The sequence below is a fragment of the Tinamus guttatus genome, unplaced genomic scaffold (genome assembly GCF_059628265.1).
Source record: "Tinamus guttatus ecotype Peru unplaced genomic scaffold, ASM5962826v1 Tinamus_guttatus_pri_ptg000486l, whole genome shotgun sequence".
In the NCBI taxonomy this organism is placed as follows: Eukaryota; Metazoa; Chordata; class Aves; order Tinamiformes; family Tinamidae; genus Tinamus; species Tinamus guttatus.
This window is the reverse complement of record NW_028289020.1, coordinates 123,256-138,527: the sequence shown is the minus strand read 5'-3', so window position 1 is coordinate 138,527 and position 15,272 is coordinate 123,256. Positions and strand designations below refer to the sequence as shown.

The 15,272-nt window shown below is 35.4% G+C and overlaps 1 protein-coding gene across 3 annotated transcripts in view; it reads left to right on the top strand.

Annotated features, from left to right (window-relative positions):
- The window catches only part of PCDH17 (protocadherin 17), an 81,284-nt gene that overhangs the window by 22,134 nt on the left and 43,878 nt on the right, over nucleotides 1-15,272 (top strand). For 2 of the 3 annotated variants that reach the window (XM_088533153.1, XM_088533155.1), the window contains exons 2-3: nucleotides 4,194-4,252; nucleotides 4,428-4,600. In XM_088533153.1, the coding sequence (XP_088389279.1) occupies nucleotides 4,194-4,252; nucleotides 4,428-4,600 (232 nt within the window). The remainder of the gene's footprint in view (nucleotides 1-4,193; nucleotides 4,253-4,427; nucleotides 4,601-15,272) is intronic. The other variant, XM_088533154.1, reaches the window with a different exon arrangement.

The window sequence follows — 15,272 nt, the reverse complement described above, 5'->3', positions numbered from 1 at the left end:
CAAAATAGCGATCAGTTAGTGTTCTTAACATTTCACATTTACTCTGCAGTCCCATATTAAGACAGATGTATGGAAAGGCCTTTTTTTGGAGGCTGTCATAGGAACTGTGAAAAAGTATTTTTATTTAATGATTTAACAGTCTATTCTTATTCGAAATGAGCTAGTTCTACTAATCCACGAAAATGAGCAACCTCCCCCTGCCCCCACCTCCCCCCCGGCCGCCCGCTTCCCCAAAGAAACAGGAGAGAGTTTTTTTCCTAGACCCAAAAACCCTGGGAGAGTTATGGTCTGTTAGATTAACATCACAGACCTTTTATTTTTCCAGTATCTAACCAAGGCAGTGGGCAATTCCTATTCAACTTTTGATTTTGTTTTAGGGATCTATTTGTTTCAGTATGTTTTCTTACTTCTAAAGAACTTGTGTCTTAATCACGGTTGACCTAATTCCCAGTCCAGCCCTCAAGCTTGAATCACAAAGACAAAAAAGATGTCTTTTACTAACGAATTCCAATGACTTCTAGAGCTGGACTGTTTCTGGGCTTTTCTTTGTGCAGAATGTTGTTTGGTTTTGTTCTTCAGAATGCGAATAGTGCTGACATTTGAGTAATGATAGTTCCCGTGCAATTCATGGTAGGGTGCATCTCAATTTTAGCTGTTAAATTAAACATCTTGCTGGTCATATAAATGACCATATTTCCCCATATTTACTGGGTAGAGAAATCATCTCCAGAGAGCAGCACATACCTAAAGATAGATGGTCGAAGTATAATGATTCATCTGTAGGCACCTATGTCTCCAGTTCTTACCAAGGGCATATAGCTAATTAGCTTTCAGTAGGTGACTACCTTAGATGGCTATGTGTAGGCGAACTGAAAGCCACCTTAGAACTGGGTGGCTGAATCTGTTGCACGTAAGAACTTTCCTAATTTAGCATTTAGACATTCAGATTGCAGACATCCATAGAAACGTGCTTCTGATTTCCTGGAAAGTGATAGATTTTCAGAAAACAAAGAGTTTATTTCTTGTTGAGAAGTGTTTAAAGTGTCTTGAGGAAATACGGGTATTATGGGGAAAGAGATTCAATCAAGGCATGAGCTGAAATGTACAATATCACTTCCATCCATATTAAAGTGTAGAAATTTTAAGTGTATGACCTTTCGTTCAACTAGAATTGTGAAAAAAAAAAAACAAAGGTTTTAAGAGAGTTAGATCTTCATATATCTCTGCAACCCATTGAGGATCGTATGCTTGCCTTTCTAGGAATCCTCTTAAACTACCTACCCTTAAAATTAAATGTTTGTTTATTATCCCCATCCTCATAGAGATATTATTATATATGAAGCAATTGTCTCTCTGCTGCCTAGATCTCAGAGTGCCAGGATACTGCTGATCACAAACACGATGTTTTCGTAGATCATAGGAGAAGGCTTAATGCTTTTAGAACAGACGGAAAGAACAGGAGCTCTGCAGCTGTACACAGTTATCAAGCATTTGCATTTGCACTTTTGTTGCAATGAACTCACTGTAAGATGGCACCCAACTGTTTGTTTTGCTGCAAAATACAATATGAAGAAAATTGGTCAGATTATTATTGAGTTAAGGGCCATTAATGATTACCATGAATATGGAATTTCTCAGATGCAGCTCCCATTGTTAGGACTGCAGCTAAGACGCTGTTACAGCCTCTGTTTTAGAATGTAAATCTGTGATAGTCCAGGGTGGGCCATTTGTTTTTATTGCTATAGCAAGGTGGAAATGAAAAGTGCTGCCACCTGACAGAGAGGTCATTAGCAAACCATATAATAAAAGTACATTTTAAGGAGATGCTGTGACTATTTCCAGGGCAAAAGTTAGAATCAGGTCTCCTAATTAGGTGGCATAAAATTGATGAAAAGACAGGCGTTTTGCCTGACAATGACACAGAAAATGGAAAGGATCATTCTAGAGGCAGCTGGTTTTAGGAAAAAGCAGATTTCCTTCTTACATAAGTAAAAGAATGAGGTTAGTTTTCTTGGGCAGCTGTAGTAAGATAATAGAACCCAGAAAATAGAAATGAGCTCTGTTTATATAAGTTTAGATGGGTTGAAAAGTATGCTCTTTTTTGATGTTGCACAAAATACTTGTTTATGTTCTGTGGATTCACTGCATACAGCAGCGATACGAGTTTATAATTTTAGGCAGGGAAAAAATATGGGGTGCTTCTGAAATGCAGGATATGATGTGTCACATTTAAGTGACTGCATGTGTAAGAATGCTGAAATATTTATTTTTGCATATCTATAGATGAAATTATGAATACTTCTGGAAAGCTGACTTGGAAAAGCAGTCACAAAATACCGAGTTTGAAGACGCTTATCTCCAGAAGCCTGCTTCTGTAATCTAGAGAGTGTTTTTTGCTTTTCTTATGGCACTATTTAAGAATTTGCTGTGTCCTCACCTTTTAATCCTGCTAAAATTCAAGTCTCCAGTTACACATAAATACTCAGATTTCAAAATGTTCATTTTTGATCTGATAAAATATCATTTAGAATCCTAAGCATAGGTGTTTCATGGCAGTGGAGAAAACAGAACATTAAAAATCCAGTTCTGTCTTACCGTTTATCATAAGAAAAGAAATCTCAGAGATGAAATATCAAGCTTTTTTTTTTTTTTTAATCTTTCCCAATGAGTGAATGATGTGAACTCCATGGCTTAAATTAGAAACTGCTTCAAAATGTGTGTAACACAAAGTGCGTTATGATCCTAATTTTGTACCAAAAGATATAATCAGCAGTAGGAATAAAACCCGTGTAAGTATGCTTCATAATTGCAGAATAGAAGATAATTATTTATCATCTGACCCTTCCCTGTAGTACACAAGTTATCCATGGTATATAAACAAGTCTGTTTTGCATATATGTTAATATAGAGTGTTAACTAAGAATGGCAGGTAGCTACCTGTTTTCACCGATTTTCCTTTGTGACCTGCACCGACTGTGGAATTTCACATGTAATTTCAGGCATCTCTTCCAAGCTCCAGAAGTCTAACCATACAATTAGTAGTAAATATTTCCACTTACTATCTGCCTATTAGAAGAAAAAAGAAAAAGAAAAAACAGGGCTAAAGAATGAAGCTGGAAGCTGTAGGGAAAACAAATATCTAAGAGACCAGTCATTTATGTAAACACTTGTGCAACATTAAACCTCGCCTTGGACCCTCTGCTCCGTTAATTGAGTGCTAATAATTAGACACCGTTGCAAAACTCGGAGCTTCTGCAACGCGTAATGGCGTGATATGAAGTGATGCAGGAAACAGTAGGAGCTCTGTCGCGAGGTCAGCTGCAAGGAGTGGCGTGCATGAATGTACAGTATATGGAGTTTTGTGAAAGATTCAGTCTCTCTTTCTCCCAAAGAACTTTAGCTGATGACACAAGGGGAATTCAGTTCCCCTTGGCAGAGCTCCATGTTGGGCTGGATGCTGTAAATACTTCTGCTTCTGCAGTTACTTAGCTCATGCAGCTAAAAATATACTCATGGCAGACTTAATAGTTAAGTATCTTCTTTTAAAAACTACTTGTCTACAACAATCATTTAATGTTCTTGTTTGCATGTGGTTTGCATTGCTCAAATACAGCTATTAATACTGATGAAAATTAGAGAGAGAAAAAATATGTTTTTTAAAACTTACATTTTCTCCAGTAGCATTAAAAAAGAGCTTATAAGCCACAAACTTTTTTAATTTTGTTGTTTTTGTGTTTCAAAAATAATATAGTAATATATGAAATTGCATTACAGCGGTAAGGGCCTCAGAATCCCAGCAGATGATGTAATTATGATTAAAAATTAGTATTATTGAATAATTCACTTTTGTAATATGCAAAAGTCTTTTTTTCTCTCATTTTCAATAACCATCAGTCTTAATATCTAACTAATGAAAAAACATAAACAGTGTCATCTGTCAGGTTGCTAACAGAGAATGCCACTTACTGGAGCCTCATTGTTTACTTTAGCAGGTAATTTGTGGACCGGAATCATTTAATTGTTCTGAGCACATAATTACATGCCAGCATTTTCCAATTTAATTAAAATGTACAAATCTGAAGATTAAGGGAAATTTTGAATTATTAATCATTTCTCCTCTAGGAAATCTTGTTGCTCTGCAGGAGATTTGTCCAGTGTACAACTATACGTATTTTTTTCCTTCTCTTTCACAGACAGACAATTTTCCCGCAGAGCCCAATTACATGGGCAGCAGGCAGCAGTTTGTTCAAAGGTAAGGCCTATTAAATAACTTTCTCGGCTTCCCCATTTGCATTCTTGTCAAAATTGCTTTGCCAGAGAGTACAATTCAACTTAGAACAAGTAAATACAACTCTATCTTTCTTTTTTCTCTTTCTCTCTTTTTATTTTCTTTTCCTTTTTTTCTTTTTTTTTAATATGTATTTCAGTAGCTCCACGTTCAAGGATCCAGAAAGAGCCAGCTTGAGGGACAGCGGGCATGGGGACAGTGATCAGGCTGACAGTGACCAAGACACTAACAAAGGCTCCTGCTGTGACATGTCTGTTAGGGAGGCACTCAAGATGAAAACTGCTTCAACTAAAAGCCAGCCACTTGAACAAGGTGAGTGAAGCCTCCCATGCTTGCAGAGTGTAAAGTTTAAGCAATCATTATAAACCCATTAGTATTGCAGTGGCAGTTTATCAGGGCAGAATAGCCCTCTGATAATACTATCAGAGAAAACAGTAAATCTTGCAGCTAGCCCAGAGCAAAGAGTGTTTGCTATCATTCAGAAAAATCAGGGGAAAAATGAAATGAAGGTTTTTTTTTTTTTTTCCAAAGTAGACTTTTCTAAAATGATTAGAATATACTTAAGCTTCGCTGTCATTACCTGTAATATATTATATACAGCCCTCTGCCAAAGCTGGATTTCAAAATTCAAACTAGGCAGGATTACTACAGATAAAAAGGATCCCAGTCTTTTGTGCTCTTCATGTAGTTTGCAGAAGAGGAAAAGAGACAACACTCAGGATATCAGACAATAGTGAAAATGGATAGGAGATGTTTTCATTTCACGGCAATTTGTAATGTTGATTTCGTGATTAATGGTAGTTTGAGAAGTGTCAAATAATAGCGTAATCTGATTTTCAGTATAATTTCATTCACACCCTATGAAGGAATCAAAAATAAGCATCTGTAAAATAGCTAAACAGCTTATATCATGCGAACAGCAATGCTCTCTACAATCATCCATTCTACCAAATAAGTATGTTTATTTCCTCAAAGTCTGTGTCCAATTCATTTTTTTTCCAAATGTGTTAATTAATTATGAGATTTTTTATTTTAAAATAAGCACAATTCTTAAAAGCTGCAGATAAACCAAACACTCTAGCTTTGAATTTTTTTTGTTTGTTTGTTTCTAGACTGAAAGCCACAAGAAAGTGTACAACTGAATTATTTTGAATTGTTTTGTGTATTTGCTATTATTTTCATTTGCTGCTTGGGAGATGATTCAGTATTAAAGACTTTGAAAAGAATGAGTAAGTCAGTCAGACTTAATGAAAACTTATGTTTATAATTGAGCAGAAATACTTTATAAGCTTTATATTAGTTGTTGATTCATTGGAACTAGATTTTGCCTCTAGCCTGGTCTGGTCGGTAGTACAATCATCAGGAAGTATATATGTTCATATTTCTGATCATGTTGTGATTGAAATTTATTTATTTATTTATTTTCTGGGCAGAATATTTAGAATGCTACAGCCTTAATTTATTCTGTGTATATTGGAGGGTTGACCTCACATGAGTTGTTTTCAAACTCATAAATGCCAGAAGGATTAATTTTTCCTGACCTTTTGCCACAGCCACTCTTTGCTTATAATTGGACATTGATCTGTATAAAGATGCTGTACTAAACTTTTTTTTTTTTTTTTTAAGAAACTGTCTGTGGATATAAGTTTCTCAGTTTTGTATTAGAAAAAGTCAAAATCTCTGGATTGCTACATGCTTACATAAAAAGCAAAGAATTCTACAATTTTAAAAAGTTTTGATCAGGATAATTGTTTAGTACTCCAAATAAAACAGATTTTTATTTATTTATTTATTAATAGAAAAGGCCTGTAGCCAGAGTTCATAGTATTGCAGTTCATGCAATGGCACGAAGCCTGCTCCTGGTCAAAATGTGAAAACATTAGTAAGCAGATCAAGTCAACTATTGCTATTGCTTTTTTTTTTCATTATAATGCAAAGAGCTATTTGGAGGCTTGCAGTTGTCGTCATGTCTGGATGAAGAGTCCTATTCATCAAAAAAAGCCTGACGCAATTGGCTCATAGTAATTCCTCAGATTGTTATTATACATATATTGAACTGTGAATGTTAAATACTATCAGCCAATGAACTACAGCAGCAGGTGCTTATGTGTTTTTTACTGAAAAAATATCCAATAGTTTAGTATATGGGGATAAACTTTTTCTTTTTTTTCCCCCAAATATAATTACAAATGTTAATGATACCCATTTGTTTTATGAATTCTTCCGTCTCAAGTGCGTGCTAAGACCATTGGCATATTATGAAAACTGAACCTGCAGTGAAGACCTTCAGGGGTTACCGATCGTTGCAATGATGAAGGTGGTGTAATGTGGTGTTTCCAGTGAAATCAGCAATTGCTTGTCTGATTAGGGAACTGCAGCCTGACGTAACTTTTCTCCTTTAAAAGCAGATAAACAAAATTGCTTTCTCTGATGATAAGCCAGGCTGAAGGAGGTTTAGAAACATAAGGTGTGTGATTAGGATAGGAAAAGGATTGCATTTTCTTAGAGAAAAAATAATTTCCAAGCAAAGAATTTGGACAACTTGCCAGAAACAATAGTCTGTAGTAGGACTTGAAACAATATCAAAAGTTCCGATTCTGTCATCATCTGGTTCATGTCCAAGGATAGGAACTTGTTATTTTGTACCAAATTTTCAGGGTTGTTCATTGTTTTTGAAAGCTGTTTAAAGTACTGCAACCTTTGCTGTTAGAAAGATGATAGTTAGGAGGGGACAGCAGCTCTTCTGATATTTTTGAAAATGATCAGGATGTCACTGTAGAGTCAGGATCTTGAGTTCAGCTTCCTGAATTAAAAAGTGACTTTAGTCTGAGTTTGAAATCTTCTGTATGTAATTCCAAACTATTTTCACCAGTCCAGCTTTACCCATGGCAGTAATAAGAATACCAGCATTATTTAAAACTACAGTTTTAAGCAACTTGAGTCTAGAGAACTTGAAAATTAAGTGATAGTCAAAAATTCTGTCTGTAGCACTGCAGCAGCTGCACCAGCAATCAAATGCTAATGAAAGCTCCACAGTTACATTTGATAGAAAGAACAGACCAGGGTCGGGGCGGGGGGGAGGAGACCTGAAAAGTTATTGGGAGAGTAAGTCTTACGTTAAAATATGTCCCCTTTTAGTTATCCCAACCATATATCCTTCGGCTCTGAATTTCAATCCACTTTCTGCATAAAAAATATCTAGCCGTCTCTTAAGCTTGCTTATGCTATCCGATTCAGTTGTATTACTAAGCAGCTTCTTCCGCATGCCTGCTGCTCTTTCAATAGAATGGTTTTAGCTAAATTTGTTTTGTTTAGCTCTCTTTTTATTATCCTGCTGAGACTAGTTATCACAGTTTGAGATTGCCCTACTTGTTACAAGTATTATAAGAAATAATAGTTTTGATTACCTCTGCCAGGTAACCCCCAAATTCCTGTTTGGAGCACATGACATAGCATATAGTATTCACACTGCATATTCACATAACAGAGCAATCTTTTTGTTTGCTATAGCTTAAACATAGCAGCAATAATTTGTATGTCTTGAAGAGATATCCAGAGCTGAAAATGATATCGTAAGCCATAAATGATATCTACAAATGCATAGTACAACAGCGAGAGGTGTACTCGATACTTTTCTTAGTGAACAAGTTTATTGTATTATACAGAGACTTTTTTTTTTCTTTTTTAGGTATTTGTAAATCATTGTCTGATTTCCCCATAGATTTTTTCTTCCTTTTTCTTTTGTTTTGTGCTGTCTGTGCTTTCTATATTTTTTAACATAAAGTTACATTTTCATGCTGTTTTTAGAAATATCCAAGATCTGAATTCAGTAGCTTAGTTGTTTAGTTTTTGCTTTCTCACTGCTACTTTCTCATCATAAGCCTGATGTCTGGCTTTGAAAGGTTTGCTTGCCATTCACGCTTGAATCCCGTAGAGGGGGCATTTCTACATTGCCTCGTTGCCTCGTCAACAGTAGCACGAATCCTGAGAATAAAGCGAAAAACAGAGGCGCCTCCTTGGAGAAAAGAGTAAAAGAAAGCCGTGCAGTTGGTGTCGGAGACTCCACTAAGGCACTGGTCTTCCCTATCAGGCTTCTCTGTAGAAGACTGCAGTTTTGTTCTAAGATATAGATAAGTAGTATAAAAGGACTGGAATAAATTCTCAGAAAGAAAAATAAGGGATACTAAATACCACTGAAAAATATCATACTTATTTCTTTATCATAATGACAAAAATGCATGTACATCACAATGGATGTAGTCCAGCATGTAACTGCATCAATATTCCAAAGTCTTCATGAATGCTTTTAACATGCTTGTACATGGAATGAGCCTCCAGTAGCTTGTATGTTTACAGTCTCAGTTTATTAGCACATTAGATGCTTGAAATCTACTCTCCTACATTACCCATCAACAGCAGAATAGAAATTATCAGAAGTTTTCTGAACTATTCATTGAGTTCCTTGCTATAACTCTTCAGATCTTTAGGATAATTAAAATCCATTCTGTTTAACAGAGTGAGAATCAGTCTAGACTGAGCAGTGCAGAAAGTTCATCAGACAAATTTCTGCTGCTTGACATGATCACCAATGCTTTCCATGCCACTGGGGATGATGGGTTCTTTCATAAGCGCATCAGTTTAATGAGATAATGAAACGTGGAGAATGTGGAGAAATATCTCCTTTCAAAGTTCTCAGAGATGGTGATGGTCTCTGCTGAGACACCGAATGAGGCTGGGAGACCTGGGAGACCTGTGGAATATTTTGTTCAACACTGCTTTCTCCCATAGTTTTTTTTTTTTTTTTTTTCTCCCCCTTGGACAAACCATCTCCCATCACACACTCTGTGCCCAGAATACAAATAACTGTCACTGTTGTTCTGACAGCTTTTGTTCTGTTCACCTTGCTCTGACACCATCTAGGAATCTTTATGTTCAAGACCTTCATCCATTCCAACTTGGTTGCCCCTAACATAGCCAGGTAAGACACTATCTTGTTGTATGTCAGGACTTGCACATGCAACCTCCAGTCTTCACTTTTATCTAATTAAGTGTCCTCCAGATCAACAACAGCAGCTTACTTATATTGAGAACTTATTTCTTTGCCTTATTCTGACTTTCTATCTTGTTTCTGGAGCTGTAAACTCTAAAAACAGTCAGATAAATCCCACAAGAAATTAGATTTTTTTTTTCCACTTTGGGCACCCTGTTATCTATTCTGTCAACTCATTCTGCTTGACCAAATGGGTTCCGAAACCTGGAGATATATATATGTATATATAAACTCATTATAATACTGGGAATTTTAATTTGTGACTAAAAATTTCTGTAGAATTGTAGATTTTTATGAAGAAAAGGGCCATACTCATATTAGTTTATTAGTTTTGTGTCCACTTCAGTGCATTCAACAATTCATTATGACATTTTGACTAGCATCAGCAGTTCCTTCCTACTTTTCTTCTGTGAGTAGATTGCTCAATAAACCAGTAATTCTGAATTTGAGAGAATTAGCAGCATTGTTATTGGTCGCATCCTTCTTGTAAAGTCTATTGCGAATGAGAATATTGAAACTTCTATTGGTATTTAACCTTCAAATGAATATGTTGCAATTTTAGTTAGATGAGTAATCAGGAAAAAAATGATCTTGTAGGCACATTGGTCTTAATATATGTATCAATAAACATTCCTTTAAAACTTGTCTAAATAAAATGAGAAAAAACTAAGTCTTTCTGCAGACTTCCTTGACTGAGCTGAGCTAGGCAATACAAATACTTTGGCTTCCAATGTTCTGTAACGTCCTTTTTCTAAGGATGTTAAAATCCTTAAACGTCCAGGATAATGAACCTAAGTTAATGAGCTAAACAGAGGAATGCAATTCAGTTGCCTGTTGTGCAGGTGATCGTCTCAGTCTTTCTCACCCAATGCCTTATGATACATCCGTTGCTCTGTGTTATATATTGATTGAATTGTACAGTGGATTTGGACAAAGTAAAGACTACGTTTGTCCTGCTACCAAATTTTATTTACTCAGAGGATTAAAGTTATTTTTTTTTCTCTGAAGTGCCTATAGGTTGAATATCTTTTGGTTAATACATTTTATTTTTAGATTGCATGCTAGTCTACCATTTTAACTGGGTTCATTTTTTATCTCAGTTATTTCAATGATGAATTTGTGTTCTTGAATCACACTTTGGGATGTCAGGTTAAATGATAATCAGGTGTGCTTAGAAACAGAGACAGATTTCTTTTGGTGACTCTTCTTTAGAGATGAGAGAGTTTTGATGTGTGGCTTCCCTCCATGGGGTACTCTGTGCCCATACTGACAGCTTAGGAGCTCAGGCAAAGCCAGCCAGATGAGGAAAGTCTGAGGAAACACATGCATGTCTTAGAAGAAGTCAAAAAAGGATGTGAAGTGGCATCCTAATGAGGAAGGGATAGATTAGCTTAATATCTCTACTACTTACTTTTATCCGTCTTCGTTGACACAAAATGGTAAATGAATGCAAACCTTTTGGCTGTGGAAGGGCCAGTGAATTCATTTTGAATAGAGCCTATTATTGCCACCTGTTATTACTGATTATCCTGTCTTTCCTAGCTGGAGTTCAGTTTAGCTAAATGTATGTATATGTATATATAAAATCAGGTGCATGTTTTATCATTTTTCAGATTATTATCATGATGTATCTAGTAGTAGTGAAATTTGGTGAATAGCATGTCCCACATTTAATGAATGCACCTAGTTGTGAATTACTGTGAAATTCTATAACTGACAAAACATAAAGAAAGAACTTCCTGTGTCTGTGGGCATACAAAAATCTCATTGAGACACAAGAATTTATTATATATATTCACCTTTGCTTAATTTATGCACTATTTGGTGTGTATGCCACATTTTTTTTTCAGGCAACTTCATTTTTGCCCATTATTTCTTCTTGTTTTATAGTAACGCTTTAAATCATTTGTTGAAATTTGTCTATATTTTTGCCCTATATCTTGTGTTTTCATAGGCTATACAAAGCATCACTGCCAGATATATAGACACATATCTTATTAATTCCTGAAAATGTTTAAACTTGACCAGTATAAGTATTAATAAAATTCTGAAGTGATTTCTTTGATGTGCTTATTCGTAAATAAATGCATAAGAAGTACTTCAAGATCACTAGCCTGTGGTAACTGGAAGTCTGAAATGTGAGTGTAAATTATAACGTTTGGGCGCTCTAGCTGTTGGTGCTGGTTTTTTTCATTCTGTGCTAGAGAGGCAACAAAGCAGAATATCCCTCCCTTTTCACTAGTCTAAGCCTCAGTATTGGCTTTCTGTACTCTCTGTTTTGAAACTGCTTTTCCTGGGGCTGAGCTCAGTCTTTGTACTGCAGTTTGTTCTTGGAAGTCTTAGAATCCATAAGTTATCTTTTTGCTTTATTCCCACAAGAAGAGCAAGAGAAGAACTTGCCGTTCTCTCTAAGATGAGGTGCTTCTGTGTCAAAAGCATTATCTTCAGCTAACAATTGTTCTTTTCAGACTCTTTTTATAAATTGAAAGAAAAGTGGGGGCATAGAAAGATCAACAACTTTGGAAACGAGGAAACCAGAAAATAGATAGTTTTCATTGTTTCAGGCTTCATGCATTTCTCTGGGTTATAAATGGATGTTCTCTGACTGTGCTTACTTTTGTTAATGAAAAATTTACAGCATATATTCATATATTAGAGGAATATTTAGTATCATCAAAATATTCTACATATAAAGCCAACAAAATATGTAGATATGTTAGACAGAGATATTAGTAAAGATTTGGCACGTTCTTCCAGTCACATGAAAGAAATTTACTGTGAAGCTAATGCATGTTAGTAGAAAACCCGAATTTGAATTTTAGTTAATAATGGCTTTCTGTCAATCTGGGGAACAAATAAGCAAACATATCAACAGAAATGTCTTAAGTAAGAGCTGGGAGTGAATTACTCCATCTAGCAATGCTGGAATAATACTAACTATATTGTGTTTTTCTGGATCAAGGAGCATCTTCTAATTTCTGTGCACAAAACTCCTGTCCATCCTTTTCCTGGCCCTTTGTCAGTGTCCTGTGGTCATATGACTTTCCTTGTATGTCTTCATTTACACAGAAAAGAAAGTGGAATAACTTAAATGGGGGCAGAGTTGCAGTGCACTTTAGTTAGTCACACAACTCCCACTCCCAGTTTATGGGAATATTTTAAGGAAAGTCTAGATAAATTCAAAAGCAACAGGAAAGAAGAATAGCAGAAAAAAAATGATGAGAGATCTATGAAATGTGTTCTGTAGGTGAAATTTTAAAGAATTGTGTTTGTTTGGAATTTATATTTATTTAAAAGAATAAGGACTGAGGGGAAACAATAAAAGGCTTTGTATAAAAAAACTATTAAAATGCGATGCTGCTTTTTTTTTCTTTATTTTTGGTAAACAAGGCACAAAGTGTATGTTTAATTTGCAGTGAGAGCTATTTAGGTTAAATATGAGGAAGAACTTTGCTATAAAGATAGTTAAGTGCAGGAACAAGGTACCTATGTAAGTTATAGAATACCCTTTCATGTAGGTTTTTTGGGTTTGTTTGTTTGTGTGAAGAAAAGATTAAATACATGTCTGTCTGTGATAATCCAGTTTTATTTTAGTCTACCAGATCCACTCAAGCCCTGCTTTTTATGAGGCTAATTAAAGGTGATGATGAGCTGTACTGTCCAGTCCTGAGTAAAAAAATGTTCTGAAAGGGAATATTTATTCCCATCTCTCCTACAGCCTGTTGTCTGTGAACATAATCTTTTATGGGAAGAGTTAAACATATTGGAGAATTGCAAGAAATGTGGCTTATGTCGGGCTTTGTAACAAGAATCCATAGTATATCATACCACTATTTAACATCTAAAGAGGACTTTGCTCAGACACAGAGCTGCAATGTGATTAACTAATTATTGCTCAGAGAAACTTTATCTCATCCCTGTTGATGTGTGGCTACTGCCCATCTTTATTTCCAGAATGGAGAACAGCTGGTTTCCAGTTCCTGCTGCTGCTTTCTCCTATTCCAGCTGCCGCACTTAAATAACCTCCCTTCCCCAAGTGGCTTTCATATGGCACGAACGGGACTTAATGCACCTCCGTGCATAGGGAACTTTTGATTCATATTTTATCACGTTTCAGTTCTATCTACAGGGAACGCTGCATGTATAACAGATGTTCCCTGACTGCTACCCCTTCCTGAAGGTGACATGCCCCTTTTTGTATTTTATCTCTAATATATATGGAACTGGTAGTGGTACTAAAAAAATATTGCTCCATGGCTGCCCCGTGCAGCATGCCAAGCTACATTTAATTCCATCTGCTTTCCCCTACAACGTGGAGTGGAGAGAAGCCTGTGGCCAGTATAACAGAGTGATAATGTGGCAAGAAAACAAAACAAAACAAACTTAATTTAAAATATGTAAGTTTATTTTGTAAAATTTAGTACCAGATTATGCTAACTCTATGTACATATCTCTTATAAATCAATGAGGATGTTAGTGTGAGTAAATTTTCTATAATCCTTCATCTTTTAATATTTTCTATAGTGTATACCTTTAGTGTGTACCAGTAATATGGTTAAAGACAATATTTCAAAAGATGAAGCTTTTTTTTTAGTATGCAGTTAATAATGTATAGTACCAAATATATAATTTTCCTATATATGTCTACACATCTGTATATATAATATATTACTGTATTGTTGCACTAGCTGTTTAAAAATAACAGGGATGTACAATATGGATTTTTACAGAGTATTTTTGAACTTAATTTTTTTGAATCCTGTTTTGAATTATATTCTTCATACAGTATTTTACCATCTGACCCCATTTTAGCTTGAACAAACAAATGAAGCTTTTATAGGCAAACTAAACAAACCCAGTTTTTGTATCTGAAAAATGCAATTTAGGTTGCACATTGCACACAATTCAAATAACTTTAAAAGCTCTGACTCAACTGCACAGAACAAGAGAAACAGAAACACAAATGGAACTAAGTCTATTTGATGCAACAATAAGATTTCTGTAGCACTTTTGCAGTTTGTGTGGCCCATGGAAATGGCTATTGAGTGTGTGTGCACTATTGAGTGCTAGCAGTCCTAAACTTTATGTGCTGTATTAGCTTTAGTATGTGGCATTTCTTTTCTGCTGTCTGGGTCTGAAGTGCTTAGGTAGCTTGATTTGAACTGAGGATTCTGTCCCTCAACCTTATGATTTTATGTTGTTGTAAGCAAAGTTCACATAAAAGGAACCTACTTTGGTCCACACATTTACCCAAAATTGCTTTTTCTAATTTAAAGAAGAAATAACTTTTTTTTTCTGCTGAGTTACATAAAATTCATGCTTCACATTCATAATCATCTCAGACAGTGCCAGCTTCACAACCCTTTAAAGCAGTATTCTACTTACAGTAGAAATTTTGCATATGTAATGTGGCAAATATTATGATGTGATCCTAACTGTGCCATTTTTGGCTAGATGGTCCTAAAAAGGGCTGATATTTTCTCTACAATAAAAACCACAAGACACTTTATGAAAACAGTTTATATTTAATTTTAACCTGATTTCTTTTTATATAGTTGGCAAATATTTTCCAAAAAGTCAAATTAAAATAGTTTTATTGAAATATTTGTAAAATTTGTGCCAAGCTAATAAGACCTTTGGGTGTTAGTCACAAAGCAGAAAAGTTGATTGTTACTCTCAGACATCTTTTTTTTTCTCTCTTTCTTTTCAATTCAAAATATTAAAAGTATGGAAATAACATCTGCATGGTACTCAGGTAAAATACCCCTGTTCATAGAAAAAGTTTTTGGGGAGAAATGCATGAAGTGAGGAGAAAGAAAAATGCAATGAGAGCTCTCTAGAGTTCACTGCTTTGGAGAAAGCTGTAAACCCATCTTAACTAGTCAGTGCTGCTGACTGCAAGAAGTGCTGCTTTTTGCTTCTTCAGAGTAGTAA